This window comes from Macaca mulatta, chromosome 11 (assembly GCF_049350105.2).
Source record: "Macaca mulatta isolate MMU2019108-1 chromosome 11, T2T-MMU8v2.0, whole genome shotgun sequence".
Taxonomy (NCBI): Eukaryota; Metazoa; Chordata; class Mammalia; order Primates; family Cercopithecidae; genus Macaca; species Macaca mulatta.
The window spans coordinates 18,029,044-18,053,494 of NC_133416.1; the positions used below are offsets into that span (position 1 = coordinate 18,029,044).

The following is a 24,451-nucleotide window of genomic DNA, read 5'->3' on the forward strand; positions in this document are numbered from 1 at the left end:
CTTCTTCCCTCTGAATCTGATTTTAAATCTGCTAGAAAGATTGATTATCCTTCTGATAAAAATATACACCTTTCCTTTAAAAGCCTTGGGACCCAGGGATTAAAACAGGTTCCTCATTTTTTATGTTTCACATGGGAAAGATTTTGAAGAACCAGACTTTATAACCGAAATGTGAGAGTCCAGAAGACATATCACATGTTGCTCATTCTGCTATTAATGTCTGTACTTAGTGTTTGATCAGGATACTAGTAAAGGCCCTCACCATCTCTGTTCAGACATGTGGCTGCAAAGATAAAAAACAAACAAACAAACAGGAAAACAAGCTACAGAACTGGCCGTGCAGTTCACAAGAGGTGACCTTTGATTTCTGGTAGTAGAATTTACTTGCTATACATGGAACTTCTTCTGTCAACACCACTGGCACATTGTTTCTCTTCACTTTTTCCATGCCTACAGACAAGTAATCTAGTAGTCTAGTTCATCTGGCTCTGATGTCCAACCTATCCCAAAGCAAACACCAAAAGCAAACTGACACTGTTACAAACCCTAAGACCAGAATACAGATTGTGCTGTCCTCAGAAGCTGATGTTGCAGGTTATGGGCTGAATATTTGTGACCCCCCAAAATTCCTATGTTTAATCCCTAACCCCCAAAGCAATGGTATTTGGAGATGGAGCCCTTGCTAAGTAATTAGGATGAGATGAGCTCATGAGGGTGAGGACTTCATGGTGGGATTGTTGCAGGACTTTTCCTTAGTTCAGCTAAAGATGAGGTCCTTGTCCATCCCACAGCCATGAAAATTTAGGTCACAGGCTGTTTGGAGGGTGAGTAAAACAGGGTTTTATTGGGTGAAAAGGAAGAAAAGGGAGAAACAGGGACTCTCACTAGGCTGGAGTCCCTGCTAGAGCACTTCCCACCGGCAGCTTGAATCTCAGGTTCCACACAGGAAGAGGAGAGACCAGGCTCCTTCCCCACTGCAAACATGGTGAACTTCCCAAGGCTCTACCTCTGTCAGCAGGCTAGTTGGAATTTCTCCAAGGACCCCCTCCTACCTGACTGTCTCAGGATTAGCCAAGACAAGATGCCTAAGAATGAAATCTACCTTGTTGGCATCTTGATCTTGGACTTCGCAACCTCCAGAACTGTGAGACATAAATCTCTACTGTTTAAACCACCACTCTCTAGTGTTTTGTTATGGCAGCCCAAGTCAACTAATATAATGTATATGCTTGTGCTTTGCTTTCCAAGACCCGTATGCTTCAAACACAGCCAACAAAACGTAGCCTGCTATTGGGTTTGGGTGACCATATTAGTTCCTATGGCTGCCATAACAAATTACCACAGTTGTGGTAGTTTAAAACAGCAGAAATTTATTCTCACAATTGCAGAGCCAGAATTCCAAAATCAAAGTGTCAGCGGGCCATACTCCCCTTAAGGCTCTAGGGAAGAATTTTTCTTTGCCTCTTTCAGCTTCCGTTGGCCGCAGTGACTCCTTGGCTTGCATCTGCATAACTCTGATCTGTCTCCATCTTTACTTTCCTTTTCCTCTACTCCAGGATGATCTCGTCTCATGTTCTTTAACTTAATTACAACTGCAAAGACACTTTCTCCAAATGAGATCACATTCACAGGTTCTAGGGGTTAGGACATAGATGTATCTTATTGGGGATCACCAATCAACCCACTACAGATGACTGTATAGCCTAGAAAAAAAGGGTGATAAATTATATTTAGAAACAAAACTGACAAAAGAAAATTCAAAAATGATTTATGTGGGTTTCAGGTTTATCACTCCATACTTTGTCTTCATAAAGATTTAAGCCAATGGAATTTCCATATGGTTGGAAAGAAAATAACTTCAAAGCTGCTGAACTGGAAACTTAATATTTTATTTTCCACTTAGTGACAGGCTAAATTACAAAGGCTGCTAAGCATATTGTGTTTACATGCAGTTCCCGCTTTGCTGCAATTCAACTTTGGCAACTTCCACTTACAGTGTTCAGCCAATTAAACCTCTCTTATCAACTTAGAGTATTTACAGCAGGAAGGCAACACACAATTAAAGTTCTATCAGTTTAGTCAGTTTCCACATGTGCTCAAACACTCAGCCTCAATCTGGTTCCACAATTCCTTTTGTATCTGAGGCCTTTTCCTGTGGCTTGCCAGTCTGTCCCCAAAGCAAGGAAACTGGGGGAAGAGTTATTGGTCTGCTGGCATAAATGGCAAAGGAGGAAGAAATTGTGGAGCCAGGCAAAGCAAAACAAAGAATCATTGCAAAAGTATTTCACAATGATTATCAATAGTGCTGTATTAGTATTTGTTGAGTTAAACTATTCCATTTGATAGTCACTATAAAAAAGGAAGGTATGGAGAAATTACTAGCCTTATCTTACAGGTAATTGAACTGATGTTAAAAAAAAGAAAGTTAACTACCCTTCCATGAACATATAGTTTATTAAGTGGCACATCAAAATATGTGAGATATTTTGAAAAAATATCTATGCAGGCATTTTCTAAAGGAGGTAGATTTCTAAAAGAATTTAAGCAATTTAAATAAGCTTATAACCACCAAAAGGAACTAACCTAAACATTACACTGATTTAGTTGAAATTTACTAAAAATAAGTTGCTTCTTACAAGAAAAATATACTCAACCTTTGAATACCCTTTAAAATGGAATGCTCCATTATAAAGTAACAATGGCAAGCATCTACCTAAATATATTTGGCAAGTAAGTGCTTGAGATGGAAGAAAACCAATTTTGTGAGTTGAAAATCAAATGTAACATAGTTTGTATGTAAGACTAACATCAACTTAGTCCAAAGAACTTGAGATACTGTCATCTTGAAAAGCCAAAAGTGATGAGAAATCAAAGGAAGAGAGAAATCTGGGCAAATTTTGTTGGTTCATCCATGTTGGCTACAGTCAGGCAACCCAATGCCATTAAGCACAAGGTAATTTGCCACCATGGATCTTCTATTTAAAAGCATCAGAAGACTCAATAACTTGATTAATAAAGCATGTGCTTTGCAAAGAACACTTGAATAAAGACACAAAGGGCATGAAAGAGATATCCCTATTCAATACTAGAACATGGTCCAATGTCTCCAGTTCTCTTCAACAGTGTTAAAAGATGCTCCAAAATTCTTCTCCCAGGAAAGTATTCCTCCAACTTTGATTCCTTGAAGTAATAATTGGGAGGAATTATGAAGAGTAAAACTTGGGCTCAATATTAACCTTCTATAAATGTAAATAAAATTTCTAATAAGCAATTTCTGCCTCACTTAATAGTCTTATAGAAAGATGCACACTACGTGGGTAATCCTGCTTATACACAGTTATGTACACTGTTTACTAATATTCCTCTAAAATTTGTATAGGAATATAACTAGATCCACTGCATTGGCTGTGCATTGTACAACTCCAGTGGACACCATTCACATAGACCACAATGTGAATGATGCCTCCAGGAAATACAGATGGCCTGACCACAATCCCCTTGTTTCCTATAAGATACACAGCGTAGCAACTTAAAAATCCCCCTTACCCCATAACATACCATTTTTGAAGTGTGACGGTTATTTATATAAAAATTTTCTATCAGTGCACCTTCTGAAATGAGGTTTATAAGAGTACCAATATATGGAGGCAGACATTTGAATGTTCTTATTCTCACTAAAGGATTTTCCCCAGCAACTACAGATCCATCTTTATGTTTGAGGTTTCATCACCAGATATTCAGATATTTATTACCAGATATTTAGTGCCTGTTAATCCTATACTTTTTTTTTTTTTTTTTTTTGAGACGGAGTCTCGCTCTGTCGCCCAGGCTGGAGTGCAGTGGCCGGATCCCAGCTCACTGCAAGCTCCGCCTTCCGGGTTTACGCCATTCTCCTGCCTCAGCCTCCTGAGTAGCTGGGACTACAGGCGCCGGCCACCTTGCCCGGCTAGTTTTTTGTATTTGTTAGTAGAGACGGGGTTTCACCGTGTTAGCCAGGATGGTCTCAATCTCCTGACCTTGTGATCCGCCCGTCTCGGCCTCCCAAACTGCTGGGATTACAGGCTTGAGCCACCGCGCCCGGCCTAATCCTATACTTTTTAACATGGAGATTGTTCTCTACTCCTTCCTCGTTCTTTTTTACTATTTTCTCTAAGTCTCATTGCCTACAAGAAAAAAAAAAAAAAAAAAAAAAAAAAAAACGTAGATTCCTTCAGAGAATAAGAAAAGTTTGTACAAATTTCATAAACTTAAGTTACCCTATTCCTCCAAAAATCTGAAAAACATTTTTATTTTCAAATTTTTCATACCCTGAGTGTTATACATATAGCTCTTACTTCTCCAAATGACCACTAAGTTATCCAAGGTATTTATGTGTTGTATTAGATAGCTATTACCACAGTAATGCTATATGAGAAACAACCTCAAAATCTCTACAATAACATTTACTTTTCTCACTCACGGGTCTGTGGAACAGCTGGGGCAGTTCTGCTTCAGGCTATGGGTCAGAGTCAGGTCTGCCCTCTGTGTCTCCTCATTCTGGGACTAGCAGCTTCCCTGGTCATGTCCTTTTCACGGCAGACAGCAGGCACCTAAGAGGGCAAACCAAACAAGCAAGTGCATTGAAAGCTCCTGATTGGACTTGATTTCTACCTAAGATCATTGGCCAAACCAAATTGACAATAGTGGGGTGGAAGAGTACACTCCGCCTCTAATGGGAGCCACTGCAGTGTCATATACCAAAGGGCTTGTGAGCAATAAACCAGTGTGAACGATAATCCAATTCACACCATGTGTGGAAATCTCAAATCCATTCTCTGTCCTTTACAGGAGTTGAAATTGATTGGACTGGATATCCCACACTTTGCTGCAGATCTTCCACTGAATCGATGTAAAAACCGTTACACAAACATCCTACCATGTAAGATCATCAATTGTGCCAATCCTACTCATGTCTTTTAAGGGTTGAAGGACTGTCATTGCAGATTAATCAATTTCACCAATCTCTGACCACACCCAGCTGTGGTCTGGATCTCAAGGCCACGTCTAAGATTGCATTGATCTCACTCTGCTTTGATGTCTTTAGATCTTATCATATGGAGGAAGATTTAATTATTGTGCTTTTAAGTGAATTGTGTCTGAACAAAAAGACTGACCATTTGGCCCTTTAGAGATTAGAAAGCCATAGTCAAATTGGGGACTGGATCATTTGTACTCTCATAAAATATTTTCAGTCAATTCATTGATAATGGAAAGAGGCAAATTGAAAGGCAATGCAATATATTAAAATTCCTTCTCTAACTTCTGACAAGTTATATAGTTGCTTAGCATTTTGTAATAAAAAGCAACATTCAAGAAAAAAGGTAATATAAAGTACTTACAAAACAATCAAAATACATTCCAGTTTAGATTTCACTTTCCTCTCTGCTACATGCTGTAGGAGCTGGGCACGAATGGAAAAGTGAGAAAAGGAAGGCTGAAAACGCTCTAGAAAGAGAAGTCTCTTCTTGATATGGTTTCTTGATGAAATTAGATATATTATCATAATAACACTTCACATCTGTCCACAGTTCAGAAATCACTTCTTTCATTTAATGTCCACCTACAAAAGAAACCCATGCATCTTCTCTTGTCTAGGCTTCCTTAAAGAAGTGAACTCTCTGGACATCTCTAGGTGAAATGCAAACTGTGTGCTGAGGCTACATACTATAGCTGTCCAGTCAGTCTCACAGATATTTTAGTTCCTGAAATACTCTGCACAACCCCTAAACAATCCTGGAAACAATTCTTTCAAGGACAGGAGAGCTGGTAGTGAAAAAAAAAATAGTGATTGGAAGATATTCACTTACTTAATTAAACAGCAAACTAAAGTTGAAGAATGGCTAAAATATCAGGCTAAAAATTATTATCTACCTACCCTGTCACTGACTTATTTAACTTAATACTGGATAGAGAGGGTCAAAATAGTTTTTCCTTCCATCCTGAATTTTAATCTTTTTTTCTCCTTATTCTCTACAGATGACTTCAGCCGTGTGAGATTAGTCTCCATGAACGAAGAGGAAGGTGCAGACTACATCAATGCCAACTATATTCCTGTAAGTAGAAAAAAAAATCAGGCACCCCAGTGCTAACCCAGCCAGAGAAAGACTAGCAGGGCTATACGGATGTGTCAAACAGTTCAAAAGAGAACCATTCCCAACCCAGCAATTGAATTCTAAAAAGTTTGCATTACCCCATTTCATAATAAAGAATACCAAAAAAAGTCCATAGACTAGTAATGTTTCTATTTCTTTATAAAGGACCAGTGAAAGGGAAAGTAGAAAGGCTAAAGATCACCTATCTTGTGTTTAAATTTGTTTCAGCAACCAAATTCAAAGGGTTCCACGCTAACACCTGCACTTTTAAAATATAAAGATCGTTATTATTGTCATAAAAAGGTGTGGATGTGATTTTTGCAGCCTTCTGGAGAACAATGCTTACAATCACACAGACTAATTATGGTCAGTTATCTGATAGCCTCTTTGATTAAGAAAGGAGAAAACGTTACATAGGTGTGTGATCCTTTGCCAATTTTATCACCAGTAAATTTTCATTTTTTTTCCCATAGGCGTTGAGCAGCATTTGGTGTTGACAGTGGCTGGTTAAGTGATAATTTTGTCACTTATCTTTCAGGGATACAACTCACCCCAGGAGTATATTGCCACCCAGGGACCACTGCCTGAAACCAGAAATGACTTCTGGAAGATGGTCCTGCAACAGAAGTCTCAGATTATTGTCATGCTCACTCAGTGTAATGAGAAAAGGAGGGTACGTACTTACTGAAGCAGTTCCCACTTAGCAGCAAAACCTGCCCCAGCCTCTGCCACTGATGAAATGCTTGCTGTTTTCAAAGTCAAATAAAACGTAGAGACAAAGCGCTAAATTTAAAACATTGTATTCGTGAAGCAAGAATTACAATTTGGGGGCAAACACACAGACCTGGTGGTCTTTGCAATGTTCAAAGGAAAAAAGAGAAGGTTGGAAGTCTTCTAAAAAGGAGAAATACTGCATATTGTTTTGCAGGAAAGTTCATTAGCACTAGTAAAGTTTTGGGGAGCTGGCAAGCTTGGATTGGTGAATGGATGGTGGTGGGTAAAACTAGTCTCAGAGTCGCAGGAGGTTGTTTCAGTTGCTATTAGATAACACTGGTTTCAAGTTACTAACGGCAGTTTCAGCAACCAGGGCTTACGGAGAATTATATTCCTGGAACAATGTTACGCGTTTTGAGTGCTTTTTTTTTTTTTTTTTTTTTTGTTGTTGTTGTTGTTGTTGTTGTTGTTTTTGAAACGGAGCCTCTCTCTGTCGCGCAGGCTGGAGTGCAGTGGCGCGATCTCGGCTCACTGCAACCTCTGCCTCCCGGGTTCAAGCGATTCTCCTGCCTCAGCCTCCCAAGTAGCTGGGGTGTTCTGAGTGCTTTATCCCCTGACCCCTCAACTCTGTTTCAGTTAGGTATGATAAGAATGACCCAAGTCATGTGATAAGAATTCACACTATGTAGCAAAAACGATTGTATTTGCTTTACGTTTCATCTTCACCACGGTCCTATCTAATTCGTCACAGGCAAATACCTTTGTTTTCCCTAAGTGAGCACAGGCTTAATTGCTTTCCTAGCCCGTTTGTTTTAAACAATTGTTTTGTCCTTGCTCCAGGTGAAATGTGACCATTACTGGCCGTTCACGGAAGAACCTATAGCCTACGGAGACATCACTGTGGAGATGATTTCAGAGGAAGAACAGGACGACTGGGCCTGTAGACACTTCCGGATCAACTATGTAAGTCACCAAGCAGAGAGCAGGTGCTGTCCTTGTGCTGCCACCTACCCCACCACCACCGGGCAAGTGCTGGGAGACCGCCCCAGTGAGCACTTGGAGCTTTGCAATGCTGCCTCCTTCAAGAGGAAAAATCCACTTTCAGTGTCATTGTTCCCCAGTTCATCAGTGATGGTGGGGATGATATGGTTGTTCTGGAGAGGCTGAGAAGATGCAGTAAAAAGTCTGCACTAGTTCATCTCAAATTAGCTCAGGATCATAGAAGACACTGTTAATCATTGCTTATCAGGCATCATTGAAGACAGAAGTGTTCTCATTACTTATATTAATCATACATGAGTATAATTAGGGTCTATAAGGCACACTTACATTTTAAATTAAATAATTAAACCATGAGTTAGTAGTTTGGGTTTTGTTGTTTGTTTTTTCTCATTTTGTTCTGGTTTGGTTTTCATTGTTTGGAAGGTACTTCTAGGTCTTATTAATCATAATTCCCTATCGCTCTTGAAGGGCTATTGATTTCTGATTGATAACACATCCAAAAAAAAAAAAGTCTGTTTTTCTCACAAGGCCTGCCACCTTTCTGCTGACAAGTCTCTGAGCAAACGCTGAATATTTCTGTGACAGACTTAGGTGCTAACATCCATCAAAGTCATGCCATTGACCTCAGCCTATAGAATGTAGAGTTTTTACTATTAATAGCCCTCTCCACTTGAACATGCTCTCTATGAAGGCAAAATTGAATAGGAAAGTTCTCACCGAGATGTTCTTCCCTGCTTAGAAACAATCCTTTCTAATAGTTAAGGAAATAGCAAATCGTAGCCTGTGGAACAAATTTACCCACTGCCTGTTGGATAAAGCCCATGAGCTAAGAATGGTTTTTACATTTTTTTAATGGTTGAAAAAAAATCAGCTGAGCACGGTGGTTCATGCCTGTAATCCCAGCACTTTGAGAGGCTGAGGCGAGCAGGTCATTGAGCACAGGATTTCAAGATCGCCTAAGCAACACAGGGAGACCCCATCTGACTAAAAATACAAAAATTAGCTGGCATAGTGGTACACACCTGTAGTCCCAGCTACTCAAGAGTCTGAGGTGGGAGAATCGCTTGAGCTCAGTGGGGGGATGTTGCAGTGAGCCAAGATTTTGCCACTACACTTCAGCCTGGGCAACAAGAGCAAGACTCTGTCTACACACACACACACACACACACACACACACACACACACAAATCAACAAAAAAATATTTTATATGAAATACTATATGTAAATTATGTGAAATGTAGATTTCAATGTCCATATATAACATTTTATTAGAACACAGCCTGCATTGTTTACGAATTGTCTATACTGCTTCTGTGCTACATCAAGCTTGAGTAGTTGCAACCAAAACTATATGATCTGCAAAAACTAAAATATTTACTAACTGTCCCTTTGTGGAAAATGTTTGCTGACCCTTAAAATAGGCAATGGAAACAAAGATTGCCCATATCAATACAACGTAAGAACTTGATACTGCCTACTTATTGATATGTACAAGAGATAAATCACTTCTTAATCATTGTTAACTGGCAGTTAACAATGTCTTTTATGACTAGGAGAATTTAGGCAAATTCCTGTATAACTCAGACTGTGTTTTGTGTTGTTTCAGTCGTTTGAAATTCACATTGCTTCCTTGTTAAGCACGTTTTTACTCAAATGCAGCGTTTCAGCTTAAGTGTCACCTCCTTTGTGGAGTCTTCTCTGGGCTTGGACACCATTAGCCCTTTCCTCCACTGGGGCAGAGTCTCAAGTAAGCTGCTTTATCACAGCACACCATAGATAGTTACAATTCTCGCTTTTTGTGTCTGCCTCCCCAGTATACTGTGAGTTTCAGAAGCAAGTGCTCTATCCCTGTGGAATGAATAAATCAGTGAATGAAGGAGTTATTTCAAAAATAATAAGGCACTTGTAAAGCATCAATAGACTTTCCATCAGAGGAAATATTTGTCAATCCAAATGCCATTTGAACTCTGTTTTTTGTTCTTAGCTATTTCAATTGAAAAGCCAGTGCAAACTGATAACCAAATACAGTACGAATCTGTCCCTAGGTTTGCACATAGGAGAAAAAATTTCAGAGCACAAAATAGGGTCTGTTCCACTGCCTAGTCTGTTGACAAAGAAGAGTCACATAGATTATTGCATGGTCAGTACTATGCTTCTTGTCCTTGGTCTTAAATGATGACCTATCTTTCAATGACAATCATGTGAAGGACTTGAAAAATAGGAATAAAACATTGAACAGTAGTGTTTGCTTGTAAGGAATTTACTTGTTACAAGCATCTGGTACCAGAGTGCCCCCTTTTGGCCATAAGCATGATGAATCTAAATGCTAAGCTCCTACAATGAAGGCTAAGTTGCCCAAAGAACATTGTGCTGTGCTAATTAATATATTTTTCTATTTGTTTCACTTTTTTGTTTATACCCTTCTTTATCCATTCCATTTTGATATGTGGAAACTTTCCAATTACAAAAAGATAAAATTACATAAATAAGGAACTCAAGGTAAGAGAAATTTAGGAATAGCTAAGTAAGATAAAACCAGAAGAGTTTTCTCCTTTAACAAGAAAGGAGAAAAATGACCATAACACACAACTTGTCACTTTCTACTACTTGGAACTTGGCACGAACTGAGTGAGAGCTGGAGACTAAAGATCATGAAAAACCTGTTTGTTGCCAGGGACTTTGTGCCTTGCTATTCAGGTTGCTATTCAGGCTGACCCCAGTTCCAGGACCCCTGCCTTGTAGCTGTGGAGAAACTAACTACAATTTAATGATTTCCTGATTTTAAATGATTTTAAATTATCTTGCACCTTTTTTTTTTTTTTTTTTTTTTTGAGACGGAGTCTCACTCTGTCGCCTGGGCTGGCGTGCAGTGGTGTGATCTTGGCTCACTGCAAGCTCCGCCTCCCGGGTTCACGCCATTCTCCTGCCTCAGCCTCCCGAGTAGCTGGGACTACAGGCGCCCACCACCATGCCAGTTAATTTTTTTGTATTTTTAGTAGAGATGGGGTTTTACTGTGTTAGCCAGGATGGTCTCAATCTCCTGACCTTGTGATCTGCCCACCTCGGCCTCCCAAAGTGCTGGGATTACAGACATAAGCCACCGCACCTGGCCCACCTTGCACTTTTTAACTGAATACATTTTCACCTCAACCGTGCTGGAATATATATATTGGCTACAATGTACATGTGTTATACAAATTATGATCAGCATTTGAACAGGGCAAGCATTTTCTTGAACTTCCCTGGCAACCAAAGTTATTTGGTGGCTGAGTATTCTTAAATCCTCATGACGTTGCATAAGTAAATTATTCTGCACAATTCATTATGCCCAAGATAGTTTCTCAACATACTTCCTGAAAAGAGCAGTGAGGGTAGCCAGTGTCTTTGTAGACTTCATGTTCTGTGTGTCTAAGCCAAAATCCTTGAACATAGTAGGGGAGGCGCTGCACGCTACTGGGGATATATATTAGGTGCCAAGGGTACAATGGGTGTGGGGGAGGTAATAACTTATGCATATTTAAATAAATCTTACATATTTACTGATACATTTTATTTTTGAATTGTCTTTATACATTTATTTTCTGCCTAAGACCACTGACTCTTTGGAATTCATTTCTCTTTTAATACCTGAGCTTAAACCTTAGTTCAAAACTGACAGCGAGGTCAAGCTTCCCTCCTTCGCAGTTAGGATATAGTATTGCATCCTCTGAGTGAATTCTAGGCTCTTCACAAGTTTGAGGAATGAGGGATGAATCAGACCTTCATGAAGCCTGGGTTTGGGATATTTCTGGCAGTTGATAACAAGTGGAGAATATATCACTCTTACAAATTAGTTGGAACTAAAAAGAATTGATCTGGAAAGATCCACCTTCTAGTTAATATGTACTCAGTTCAGAGGGAACAGCAATATATTTGATGTATGGGTTAATAGAAGTAGGATACTTATACAAGTTATACTCACTTGTATATCTGGGAATCTAGGGATTCCCAGAACCAACCATACAATTGCATGGAGCTGGATGACAGTGAACGATAGTAATGAGGTACTAGTAAATAACAATATCACAAACATGATTACACTTAATCCACACAACAACTCTTGTTATAAGTATCACTAGGCCACTTTTAGATATGAGAAAACTGAAGCTCAGTGAGGTGGTTCCTCTAGTATCAAAGCCCAAGACAAGGATTCTCATATACGTGATTTTGTGAAAGTGCATTCTTGGGGAAATTCCATAAGGGAGCAAGGGAAGCAGATTGATAGAGAAGAAGCCCTACAGATAATTCAGCTGAAGTCTCACCTGTGCTGGATCCCACAAACAATGCTGGGGCATGAACAGCACCATGGTATTGTCTCACTCTGAAAGAGGCTGGATTTTTGTACCCCACAATTAGTCAGGCATTAGCTCTGGGCTGCCCTCAGCAGGAGAACGCAACCTCTTAGGCATTTTCCGTCGAAGCCCCTCTGTGCAGTGGAAGGCAACTATCAAGAGATGGGTACTGCTGTGCTGTTAGCAGCAACTGGGAAAAGTGTGCCTCAGGCTGGCAAAGGTATCTAAAGGGCGCCAACAGCACTTTCTACAGTGTTTAATTCATTAGCCAAAGCTGATGCAGCTTCTAAATGACAGAGCCAGGATGCAAACCCTAATCTGCTTAAGTTTTGTCCTTAATTACACAGGTACAGATTAGCCTACTTATCCTACTATTTGAAGCTTTATATAATTAGCGTGTTTTTTTTTTCATTACCTATTTTATGCCAGATATGGTGCTCAAAACTAGAAAGGATGGAAAGTGTATAGACCAGGTGTGGAACATGGCTCTACCTTTTTGCATGATTAACCTGTGATCGCTAATGGAGTCCTGGGTCATCCTAACAGTGAACTGAAAAATTAATGCTTGTTTTTGGCTTTTTTTTTCTCTAAAGGCTGACGAGATGCAGGATGTGATGCATTTTAACTACACGGCATGGCCTGATCATGGTGTGCCCACAGCAAATGCTGCAGAGAGTATCCTGCAGTTTGTACACATGGTCCGACAGCAAGCTACCAAGAGCAAAGGTCCCATGATTATACACTGCAGGTAACCTCATCAACTGCACAGTCTATTAAATATTAGGAGTTGATTCTGTAAGGGGAATAGCTCACCATTCCATAAGCCTTTATCAGATTTAGTTGAAAATTAAATGAATTCTGATTTTTTAAACTATGATTAATTGATGTCTTATTATATACAATATTTATTATGGCTTTCTTGTATCTATACCCTATAAGATAGATGTTATTATTCCCATTTTTAAATGGAAAAAAAAATAGAGAAGGGTAGAGATGTTAAGGGATTCACACAAGTTCATGCAACCAGAACATGGAGGAGTTAGTATTCAAATCCAGGCATGCCAATCTGCAAAGATCATGCCCTTCATATGTGATATTATCCTGCCCCATCAAGAATTCTGAGTAGTTACAACATGGACAAATACAAGGTAAAATTATAGAAAGCTGATCACAGCTGGACATTATATAAATAGACATAAAAACTAGAAAAAGAAAAGAAAAAATGAAGATATTCAGCTTATGAAGATAAACATATTTGCTATGCTTCCTCTTTAGCATTGTCTCTTAAATTTTCAGACAGTAGAATGAAAAAGGATATAGGATGTAAAAAAATCAGGGTCCACACTAATTCCCAACAGGAACAGTTATCATTAAATTTAATTCGTTCTTCCTACTATACGAACAGAGCTCCATCAAAATCTCTCTCTGTGATACAATACTTCTGTAAAATCCTTATGCAACCTCAAAAGAATAGGGGACATAAACATGCTCCAATGGCATGTGGCAGGTGGTGGTGGGATGAAGATGGGAAGGGAAGCATTGGCAGCCATGCCAACCTAAGCAAATAAATCTACAACCCCAGACCTACTGCTTTGGCCCTTGTGAATTAGAATGGCTAGAATGAGGATGTATGTGTGTGCATTCATGTGTGTTTGTGTGGAGTGTGCATCTCCCTGGAAAGGAAGATGCTTCATAAGCTAGTAAGTTTCTGTTTAGGGCCGATATCGTTGCTGTCAATCCACTGTAGGCATTCACAGTTTAAAGGATGTGCTTTAGCAGATAAGATTATCTGTTCTCAAAATGGTTTTTTTCAAGAGCAGAAAATGAAGCTGTTCAACTCTGGGGTCAAACTCATGGATTCCTTTCATGGAAGATAGTAAGTGCAGTTCTGGATATGACTTTACAGGCGCTTACTCAGTGGCAGATCATTTTATCTGAGAAATCCTGGGAGGGAAGGGTTGTCTAGTAGAAAAAGCAACCTTACACTCAAGGTTTATAGAGTGGGATCTTTCTAGCAAACTCCATATAATTGGCTTGAACTTTCTCTTTTCCCATCATTTCACAGGAATTCAAAGCTTAGAGCCATTTGGCTCTTTGCTGCGGATTGGAGGGAAAAAAGGGCTGACTTCAACACATAGAACTAGGGACTGTGAAGGGCAGTTGGCCGGCGCATGTCCGTCCACTTCCACCTGTGCCCTGAGCACTGGGATTGGGGGACTGGCTGAGACTGGGTCCACATTTTTTCATGTGATTTTAAGGTAACTATTTCAAAGGTCCCTGTGAGATGGAAGCAGGCTCAGGACCCACTAAAAGGGCAGGTGTGCTGTAAGACAGGTGTGGGGTGGTGAACTGAACTTAGGGTTGAAGATACACAAATCTCTGTGGTCCCAGAGCTAGAGTTAGAGTATGGACATCTCAACTGGACTTTTGAGCTGGTCTGAGGGCTTAACTCTGATGGTGTTCAAAAGACAGGGTATTGTTTATGTGTATCAGCTCTCTGAATGCAGAAATCAGCTCCTGGGAGTACTCAACGTGGAATCCCTACTTTTCTCCAGAAGCAGAGACCCCGAGAAAGGGTGTGGCCAATGCAGTGCAAATCTCTCTCAGGAAGGTAGCCATGACAGTCAGAAATGTAACATCAGAAGGAACACCAACCACAACTGCACACTTAAAAATCAGTTAAGTGGAAAATATTGTCAGGAGCTTAGACTTCTTTTTTCCACAAGGGTACTATTTGTAGTTTTTTAGAAATCATCGATTTTATTTCAACAGTAAAGTAGCACCATCTGGGCCGGCCGCGGTGGCTCACATCTCTAATTCCAGCACTTTGGGAGGCCAAGGTGAGAGGATCACCTGAGGTCAGGAGTTCGAGACCAGCCTGGCTAACATGGCAAAACTCCATCTCTACTAAAAATACAAAACTTAGCCAGGCATGGTGGCGCATGCCTGCAATCCCAGCTACTCGGGAGGCTGAGGCAGGAGAATCACTTGAACCCAAGAGGTGGAGGTTGCAGTGAGCTGAGATCACGCCATTGCCCTCCAGCCTGGGCGACAGAGCAAGACTCCGTCTCAAAAAAGAAAAAAGAGAAAAAAAAGAAGGACCATCTGAATAATGTGCCATCGGAACATTCTTTTGCAGTGCTGGAGTGGGACGGACGGGAACATTCATTGCCCTGGACAGGCTTTTGCAGCATATTCGGGATCATGAGTTTGTCGACATCTTAGGGCTGGTGTCAGAAATGAGGTCATATCGGATGTCTATGGTACAGACAGAGGTAGGAACATAATCTATATGTATTTTTAAAATTTCCCTGGACAGAAAAACTTACCATTATTCAATGGTATGCTTGAAAACAATTCTCTCAAACTTCTTTGTATCTGTCTTTCCCATTTTCTTATTGTATATGTTCAAACCGCTTTGAGGCATAAAAGAAAGACACTAGCCTCCAGAAAACCATTTGGTGTATAGTGATTACACTTTTATTGGCATCATAATTCAGAGTGCATGGGTAGATTCCTAAGAGTAAAACCTCTTTGTACAGACTCAGAGTCAATTGCAGATAACAGCCATCCTGGGTAAATGCCACCAAATAGAGACTGTAGAACTGGTGCAATTTGATTTATATTTGAAATGTTGGATTTGATTCAATACCTTTGTCATTAGTTTATCCTCCATGTGACTCTATCCCAAATTCACTTTTCATGATGATTAGAAGTTGGATTTAAGCTACCTGTCCCTTTTATGATTTTAAAGATTCCCAGTCCCCAACCTACCAGCATTGCCAGTTCCCTTCATCTCAGTGATGAAGATTTATTATTTTAACAACATGGAAGCATCCCCTGAAATATCCAACAGTGTTATGTGCTCCGTCTTCCTCCTCTTCTCCCAAGTCCTCCCTCCCTGAAAGCCTGAGGACGCACTTAGTCTGAGGTGGCAACCCAAGGCAACGCTGGCAGACAGCACCGCCTGTCTCAGAGCAGCCGTGGGTGTGTACCTCTGTGGGCGGAAAAACCCAAGTACAATAGCTTCTTCATAAGCCTCATCACCCAGCCATACTCGCGACTTCTTAGCCTCAGTCTTACAACAATCCTTTTTCTCAAAGAGTGTGTGTGGGTGGAACACTTGGGTAGAACACAACCTGACCTGACCTGTATCAGGATATTTTAAAAATGCTTTGATCTTCCTCATGCTTTTCCTACCCAGCACCACTAGATGTCAGCATCACTTCAAAAGCCCAGAGTAATGGCGGCCGTCTCAGCTCTGTTTCTGCTTTCCCACTGCCTTTGCTTTTCTTTCCTCCTGGCTCCCCAGTCTTATCTCACCAACTTTTGGCAAGGCTGTTTCAACGCGTCCATTTCTGAGCTACAGCAGGATCATACCACTTGGGAAAGAGTTATCCTCGTTAATATTCAGACTTCTCATTAATAATTAGGAAGCAAGTACAATTGGTTTCCTCACTTTCTTGGTTTCAGTCATGCTGCCTGGTAATTTAGTGTGGTGGGGACATCAACATCACTTTTTAATCATAAGTTTAAAATGTCTGGTTTCCCAGAGGAATCCACTATCTGGTGAGTAAACAGTGCTTTATTAATCACTCCATGTTTTTGGCTTTTACTTCCATAAATTTGCACCCTGATACGTGATTAAAACTCTACCTTATGTATACGAATCTCCAAGCTTCAAAGAGCCACACCTTATTTTAAGTATTTTGTATTTGATGAATTGTCTTCCCAATTTACTTAATTCATACCTTTTAAAATTTAATAGATTTTGGGGCCAGGCGAGGTGGCTCACGCCTGTGATCCTAACACTACAGGGAGGCCGAGGAGGGCAGATCACCCAAGGTCAGGAGTTTGAGACCAGCCTTGCCAACATGGTGAAGGCCTGTCTCTACTAAAACTATAAAAAAATTAGCCGGGCGTGGTAGTGGGCGCCTGTAATCCCAGCTACTCGGGAGGCTGAGGCAGAAGAATTGCTTGAACACAGGAGACAGAGGTTGCAGTGAGCTAATACGGTGCCACTGCACTCCAGCCTGGGAGACAAAGCGAGACTCCATCTCAAAAAACAAACACACACACACAAAAACTGCATAGATTTTTAATTATGGCCTGTTTGCTTTTTACTTTTCCCAACTACAGATTCTTAATTTTTTTCACGTGACAGATCCTCCGTCCCATTTTCAGGGCCATTATCTCTCTTTGGGTGGTAATTAAGCAGCTACCATGTCACTTCCCGCAAAGCCAAGAAAACGTTTTCTTTTCTCCCTAAATGTTTTACCCTAAATTTTGGTTGTTTCATTTGTTTATGGCAGCATTTTAGGTTGATATCTCCACAGACAGAGCCTTTTTAAAGTACAGTATCCCCATCCTGGCCAACATAGTGACACCCCGTCTCTACTAAAAATACAAAAATTAGCCGGGCATGGTGGCACCCGCCTGTAGTCCCAGTTACTCGGGAAGCTGAGGCAGGAGAATCGCTTGAACCCAGGAGGCAGAGCTTGCAGTGAGCCGAGATCACACCACTGCACTCCAGTCTGGTGACAGAGTGAGACTCTGTCTCAAAAATAATAATAATAATAATAATTAATTAAAATTAATTATTAAATAATTAAATAAAATTAATTATTAAATAATTAAATAAAATTAATTATTAAATAATTAAATAAAAAATAAAGTACAGTGTCCCTTCCCTGAACTCTCATAGGGAGTTCAAAGTCAGCAAAGGGGGCAGAGGTCCCCTGGGTTGCTTGCTTTTTCCAACTTTTCTTGCTTGACCCTTGATTCCCTCAGGACCTCGTGGTGGATGCTTTCCAGTTCCCGTTATTTATCTGTGTCTGTTTCTTTTCTTTCTTTTAACTTATGTCTAGAACATCTTGTTCATCTACTTTTATTTTTTCCCTGTTCCTCTGCTCACCATGGTTCATCCTGTATTTTGAATACAGATTGATCTGCCTAAGATTCTCCTTTAGCCCATTCACATTCAAATTCTGCTGCCAGGTCACAAAAGTTAACAAGGAAAGAACAAAGTAAAAAAAGCTTATTCTTTTCACATGTATCCTCCTAGAGTACTCCTTTGACACTAATGCTTTTCAAGAGAATGAAATGATTCTTCAGTTGAGCTTTGTTTATATGTATATAATCAACCCACGTAGACCATATTTCCTCCCATCACTGGTATCTAATTTTCCAGCCTTCTCTACATTGCCTTGATTCCACCACTCCACCTCACCCAAAAAATTGCAGAAGCAGCTCATAGGATGAGCCATATCTCCAGGTGCATATATCAGGGTCATTGCAACATGCTGCCTGGACTGCACTGTGACCTGCCCTCTTCCTCTTCCTCACCTGACCAGACACGCTCCATGGGCTTCTTCACACAAATAGAGGCGTATTTAGAAAGAATGCCAGACCCTGGGGGGAGGCCCGAGTCTCCACTTTACTGCTGCACCAGTCATGTCACCTCTCAAGGCTCCCATTTCTCTTCTATAAAACACGAATGATAACTTTCACTCGTTTTTGTAAAGTAGACATGATGGGAAATAATATAACCTAGATAAGTGCTTTGAAACTGTGAAGTGTCACTTATGAATAATGTTCTCCTCTCTACTATTTTTACCGAATATTTTGTTTGGTTTTCCTCTAATACCCTTCCCTGGAGGTCAGCTGGGGCTTTGCTTTGAGCAGCCTCTCCTCCTGATCTGCAGTTTGGATATCTCAAGGACTTTCAAGGACAAGTCTCTCCAAGTCTTTATTTACTTTCCTTGTGGTCTTTTTGTTTGGTTGTTTTTTGTGTTGATACAAAATGTAGCCACTAAGTAGATGCAGATTGAAAGTCCAGGCAATCTCTGGTCTTATCTATTCCCTATGTTGACATAACACCAGAAACAATGGATTAGGTGTCCATGTGTGATGACCACAAGTGGTAGCTCAGCCACTGATACCATCACCACAAAAGGGAATACATTTTCTCCAAACCGTGTTGAAAAATACAGGTTAGGCTGAGGTATCAACCCAGTGATGTTTGAAATATGAATTTTATTTTTTGTATGAAGTTGTTACACAGGAGGCTTCTAAAAATCCTATGGATATCTTGACTGGATCTTATTTAAATGTTATTTCTAGTGCTATTACTTATAGAGAAACTCTGGGAAACAAAGAGAAAGGAGGAACACTGTGAAATTACCCTTCCTTCTTGGCAGAAAGAAAATTTTGGTGATTTTATCTTGGCTTTCATTCAAGTATAATTTTTATATGATTGTGCTCATATTATATGTATATATGTATATGTGTGTGTGTATATATATATGTATTACTTTACATTCTATTTACATTCTAGTTTCTCTTTAGGATTTTACTATGTAGCCTGTATAGTATCAAAAATTACCTAAAACTCTATAAATCTCATTTTAAGGACAGACTAATGTTTCATTATAGACACACTATTGCATACTTAAACCAATCTCCTTTTTATAGAACATTAAATTGGATTATTTCCCACTTTTTACTATCATCTGTGTCCACACCATGATTAACACTTTATTAATTCTGCCTCCACAAATAATAGGTAAAATGGACTGCCTCAACAAACTTGTCATCATTAAATATTATCTTTTCCTTTTAGCTTTGTCCACTACATAGATAGAAAATAATGATTTCAATTTACTTTTTATTACTTGACTATTTTTGGCATATTTTAATATTTCCTCAGTTTACTTCAAAAATCATTTAATAAGCACAAGCTAACTGCTAGGCATTAGGAATAAAAATACATAGTTTCTAACTTCCAGGGAATATTTGGCCTAGTGGCTGATGTCCTTTACTTATTTATCTATTTGTATGTTACTGATTTAGATGACTTTATCACAAAAATAAAGGTATCAATATTCTGTCATAATTCTAGAAAATATTTTTCTCTCCCAGTTTCTGGTTTACCCTATGTTTTATTCTTTTTAACTTTTTTAAATATACAGTAGATTGAGATTTTTATTTGTAATTTATTCTACTGCTCTTAATTTTAGAAATTCCTTTCCTAAATTTATCAGAAATTAACCAATATTTTCCCCTATATTTTTAATGACAATGTATTAAATTACCTGGAATTTACTTTGGTGTATGATAAGGGGATATCCTTTTTTTTTCCCAAATAGCCCCATAATTTGATTGAATATTCATTTCCTTTAACATTAATAATGATCTAATGTACAGCATGGTGAACATAGTTCATAATACCATATTGTATACTTGAAATTTGCTAGGAAAGTAGATCTTAAGTGTTCTCACCACACACACACACACACACACACACAAATATATATACACATATATACACACACACATATATAAAAACATATATATAATCTGGGGTGATGAATGTATTAACTAGCTTGATTGTGGTAATCATTTCATAATATATATGTATATCAAATCATCACATTGTACACCTTAAATATATACAATTTTTATTATATTGCAATAAAGTTAGGGGAAAAAATTCCACTGTTTTTAAAAAAAACCATGATGTTCTAAGCTCTATTATTAATCAGAATACTTTTACAGTTGATTCTTTTGGATTTTCTAGTTATAAAACTGTATCTCTGTAAATAATGAAAATGGTTTCCTTTAACACCAGATCTTGATCATTAAAACTGTCATAGTATAAAATATTATGTCTTTCCACATATCTGCTCTGAAACCTGTTTTTGTCTTTTGTTCCAGGAACAGTACATTTTTATCCATCAGTGTGTGCAACTGATGTGGATGAAGAAGAAGCAGCAGTTTTGCATCAGTGATGTCATATATGAGAATGTTAGCAAGTCCTAGTTCAGAATCTGGAGCAGTAAGTGGAGAAGAGCTCACCACAAGTGCTCGGTCTTAGAACTATTAGAGGGGGACGTGATGGATGGGACAAAAGACAGCAGTAGCCATTTGTATTGACTCTGACTTCACATGAGTATTGCTTCCCAGCTCCTGGCCACACATGGGTGGTCACAGGGAGAAACAAGTACTGTAGCAGATCTTTGAGTTTCAATGCAGCTTGGTTGGTGTTAGCAACAAACAGGAGTTTCTGCACCTCATGATGACTTCACCTCCATTCCCTCTACTCAGAACCCTAAATTATTCTGTTATTGGATCTGTGCCTGTAATATCAGGATACTACCATCCAAATCTATCTAAATACCTTGTGCAAATATTTTATTGATTACAAGGGCTGTATAAGGGGTTACCAAAAAGACATGAGCTGGATTGGACACTCCTAAAACCAAAAACAGCAGTGACAATAGAGTCTCAGGATAGTCTCAGGATAGCCTGAAAATGCCTTGATCTCTCCTATTATGTGAGCCCTTCCTTGAGCTTCATGAAGGCACTTGTAACATATTCAATGCCTTCTACTCCAATTTTGACTAGGAGATCAGATTTTGGAGGTATAAGTAATCTTGGCTGAGGTAACAGTAATCTGCCCATTTAGTTCAGTAAACAGACTATAGAGTGTCTGACTATACTGGGGGGAGAGGAGCCAATGACAGGGTAGGGAAAGGACAGTGGTGCATGATGGGAGAATCATGAAAGTCTGGGAAGCATATGGACCAGTGGGCAGCAGGATAGGATTAGCGCTGCACCTGTACATCCATCAAGAGAGACAGAGCACACAATGGAACAGGAAGGATAAAAAATAAAGAAAGAGAGAAACAAATTTTCTGGGAGAGGGAAAGACATTCAGACCCACAGAAAGGTGGCAGCACACAGAGAAAGATGCACAGATCAACCCACATCTGCATGGGTTGTGAGATTGAGCATAGTGAGAGCAGTGGTGGAGCAGGAGAAGGTTGCCGTGACACCAGGCTGCTTACTGTCTTTCTCTGTCTCATTCACAGGAGAGGACATGATGTGCACCCATCCTCCCTTGCTTCCAGATTGTTTTAGGGGGCCCTGATAGTCATTATTCTAAAAAGAGGCCCTGCTTTGTACTATGTGGCCAAGGAGATAATTTATCTCACAGAAGCACCGGGAAGACTTAGCCTTAAAGAGCCTACAGTGTCTTTTTGGACTCTTTCACTTCGGGACATTTAATAATGGACCAAATTCAATAGAACACCAGGAAGGTCAAGACGCTCTCCAAAGGGCAGGAAGTACGGCACTTCCGAAGAGTTTCGTTGGCCCTTTGCTGGTTGGGCTGAGTTTTTTATTTTTAAGTGTTTGTTTTTAAGTGCAATAATTTTTGTGTGTGTGTGATTCTTATCAGAAAGTTGAATTGTTTTCTGCCTACACCATTCATCAGCCCCATTACCCAGGAAGGAATAGGCATTGTTAGCATCAGATTATACCTCATTATTCAAAGGAGGCATGGCCACACAAGAAGAAATGGTCATTCTGCTTCAAGGACATTGAGCCAGCACTATCTGTACTCCAACATTACTGGATCTGGAGTGGAGAGGTTGGACACGGAAGAAAGGGGTTCTACCCACAGATCAACTGTGTAATCTTTTCCTATTCCAAATATGAAAAGCTATAATTCAACTTCAAAGTAGAGTAGAAAAAAAACTTGTCTTAACTGTTCTAGTTATTGATGGTTTTCTTCCTTATTAACAGTTGGTGTTTCTTCCTTGGCCCTTTTGGACTAATGTTACTGTCCAGGTTCTTTCTCGAGAAACCACATCTGGTTCAGAAGAGTGTCAAGTCAGACTCTAAACTCCGTTGCTGTCTGAGCAATCTTGGTGCCTAGACTTTGCATTCCTTGTTCTGTTGACCTGCATACATGTGAGAGCTATTTCTTTAAGAACTATATAGGCTGTGAAAACGCACTTTCTTTCCCCCAAAGAGCTGGGAATTTATGAAGTTATGGCAATGAACTGCAGCATGCTGGGACAATTATTTAACTCCATTTTTTTTGGTAATATTGTCAAATGTCTCTGTGGATTCTGACAGAGATTTCTCTTTGTTTTGTTATTCTTTTGGTTGTCAGTTTCATTTTAACGAGTGTAACTAGTAACATTTTATTCTTTGGATTTTGTATAATTACAGTACATGATTGTGTATTGTGACATGAATGCTGTCAAAATGACATTGATGGCATTGTGAAACCTGTTACTTTGTGTCACTTCCTGATAAATAAGAGGTGATGACATGGATATACAACAGAAAACACTCTGAGTTGAAAGTAAGCACAAACTGGCTGCTTCCCCGTGGCAACTGTGGCTGTTGTAAGCCTCCATGTGTGTGCTTTCAGAAGGCTTTGCTCCTCTTCGTGCACCTGACACTGCCCCTTCCCCTGGCTTCCCTCCATCCCTGATCATCTTCATGAAGCCACAGATAGAAGATCAGCTTAATATTTTATCAGTGACCTCAGTGATGGTGAAGGATGCCAAATGAACAGCTCTGCACCCCACCGTCTCTCGTCACTGAGAAGGCTTGGCCATGGCAGACCTTGGCAGAGTTTCTTGCGAGATCTGGCCAGTGAGTCTCAGTTTCACCTTGCAGGGTGAATGGCAGAGGATGCCCATACCCTGCAGGTTAACAGCTTGGGCTCCTCAGGGATTGTCAGTTCCTACTCACCTTCCTGCTCCCACCTCCTCCTCTTCTTCTCACCCCCCACTCCTTTATTTCCCTTTTTGGACATTTTAATAACATATCGCACCACGCTCAGGAACAAACATGGTTAATGAAAGGTGGCAAAGGGATGTGTGACATTCTTAGATTTTCACACATGGACAGTCAGGAGTGAAATGTGCAACCTTGGAAGAGCTGATACAATGTATGGTAAGCTGAAATACATTTCCAACACTGCAGCTCAGAGCGTACAGAAGTCTTGGAGCCTGGAACATTGCTTCCTATGAAACAAAGCACTTCATAAATATTTTATGTTTTTCTTGAGCACCCCATCAAGGTAGGGATCGAATAGTGCCCGATCAATTTTCCCAAAAGGAAGGAGGAAGTATCCAGAGTTTAGACTGAAGGCTCATAGTCAAAACTACAGGAAGGTCACACTGTTCACTGGACCACTGTTGCTCCTCAGTTTGTAGAGCTTATGATGGAAAAGGCATCAGTCTATCAAAATACTTGATTAATCCCGATAATGACTTTGGAATTATCTCTCCTGGGTCTCAGTTAATAAACTGAAGAATGACCTAATCATAGCTAGAAACAGGTATAAGAAGTATCGGGTATGATAATTGACCCAAAGGTGCTTTGTGTCTTGTTCTGTCGTGTATGTTCCATAAAGCTACTCTAACCAGTTCTGTTTCCACACTAGGACCCAACTTTCAGCATTCAGGAGG

At 39.8% G+C, this 24,451-nt stretch overlaps 1 protein-coding gene across 2 annotated transcripts in view; it reads left to right on the forward strand.

The window, feature by feature from the left end:
- PTPRO (protein tyrosine phosphatase receptor type O) overlaps positions 1-23,319 on the forward strand; it is a 272,230-nt gene extending 248,911 nt beyond the window's left edge. For both annotated transcript variants that reach the window (XM_015151204.3, XM_015151205.3), the window contains 8 exons: positions 4,828-4,918; positions 6,016-6,092; positions 6,670-6,804; positions 7,686-7,808; positions 12,773-12,927; positions 15,319-15,454; positions 20,895-21,015; positions 22,052-23,319. In XM_015151204.3, coding sequence (XP_015006690.1) covers positions 4,828-4,918; positions 6,016-6,092; positions 6,670-6,804; positions 7,686-7,808; positions 12,773-12,927; positions 15,319-15,454; positions 20,895-20,999 — 822 coding nt within the window. In that variant the 3' untranslated portion in view covers positions 21,000-21,015; positions 22,052-23,319. The remainder of the gene's footprint in view (positions 1-4,827; positions 4,919-6,015; positions 6,093-6,669; positions 6,805-7,685; positions 7,809-12,772; positions 12,928-15,318; positions 15,455-20,894; positions 21,016-22,051) is intronic.
- Positions 23,320-24,451: the final 1,132 nt, after the last annotated feature.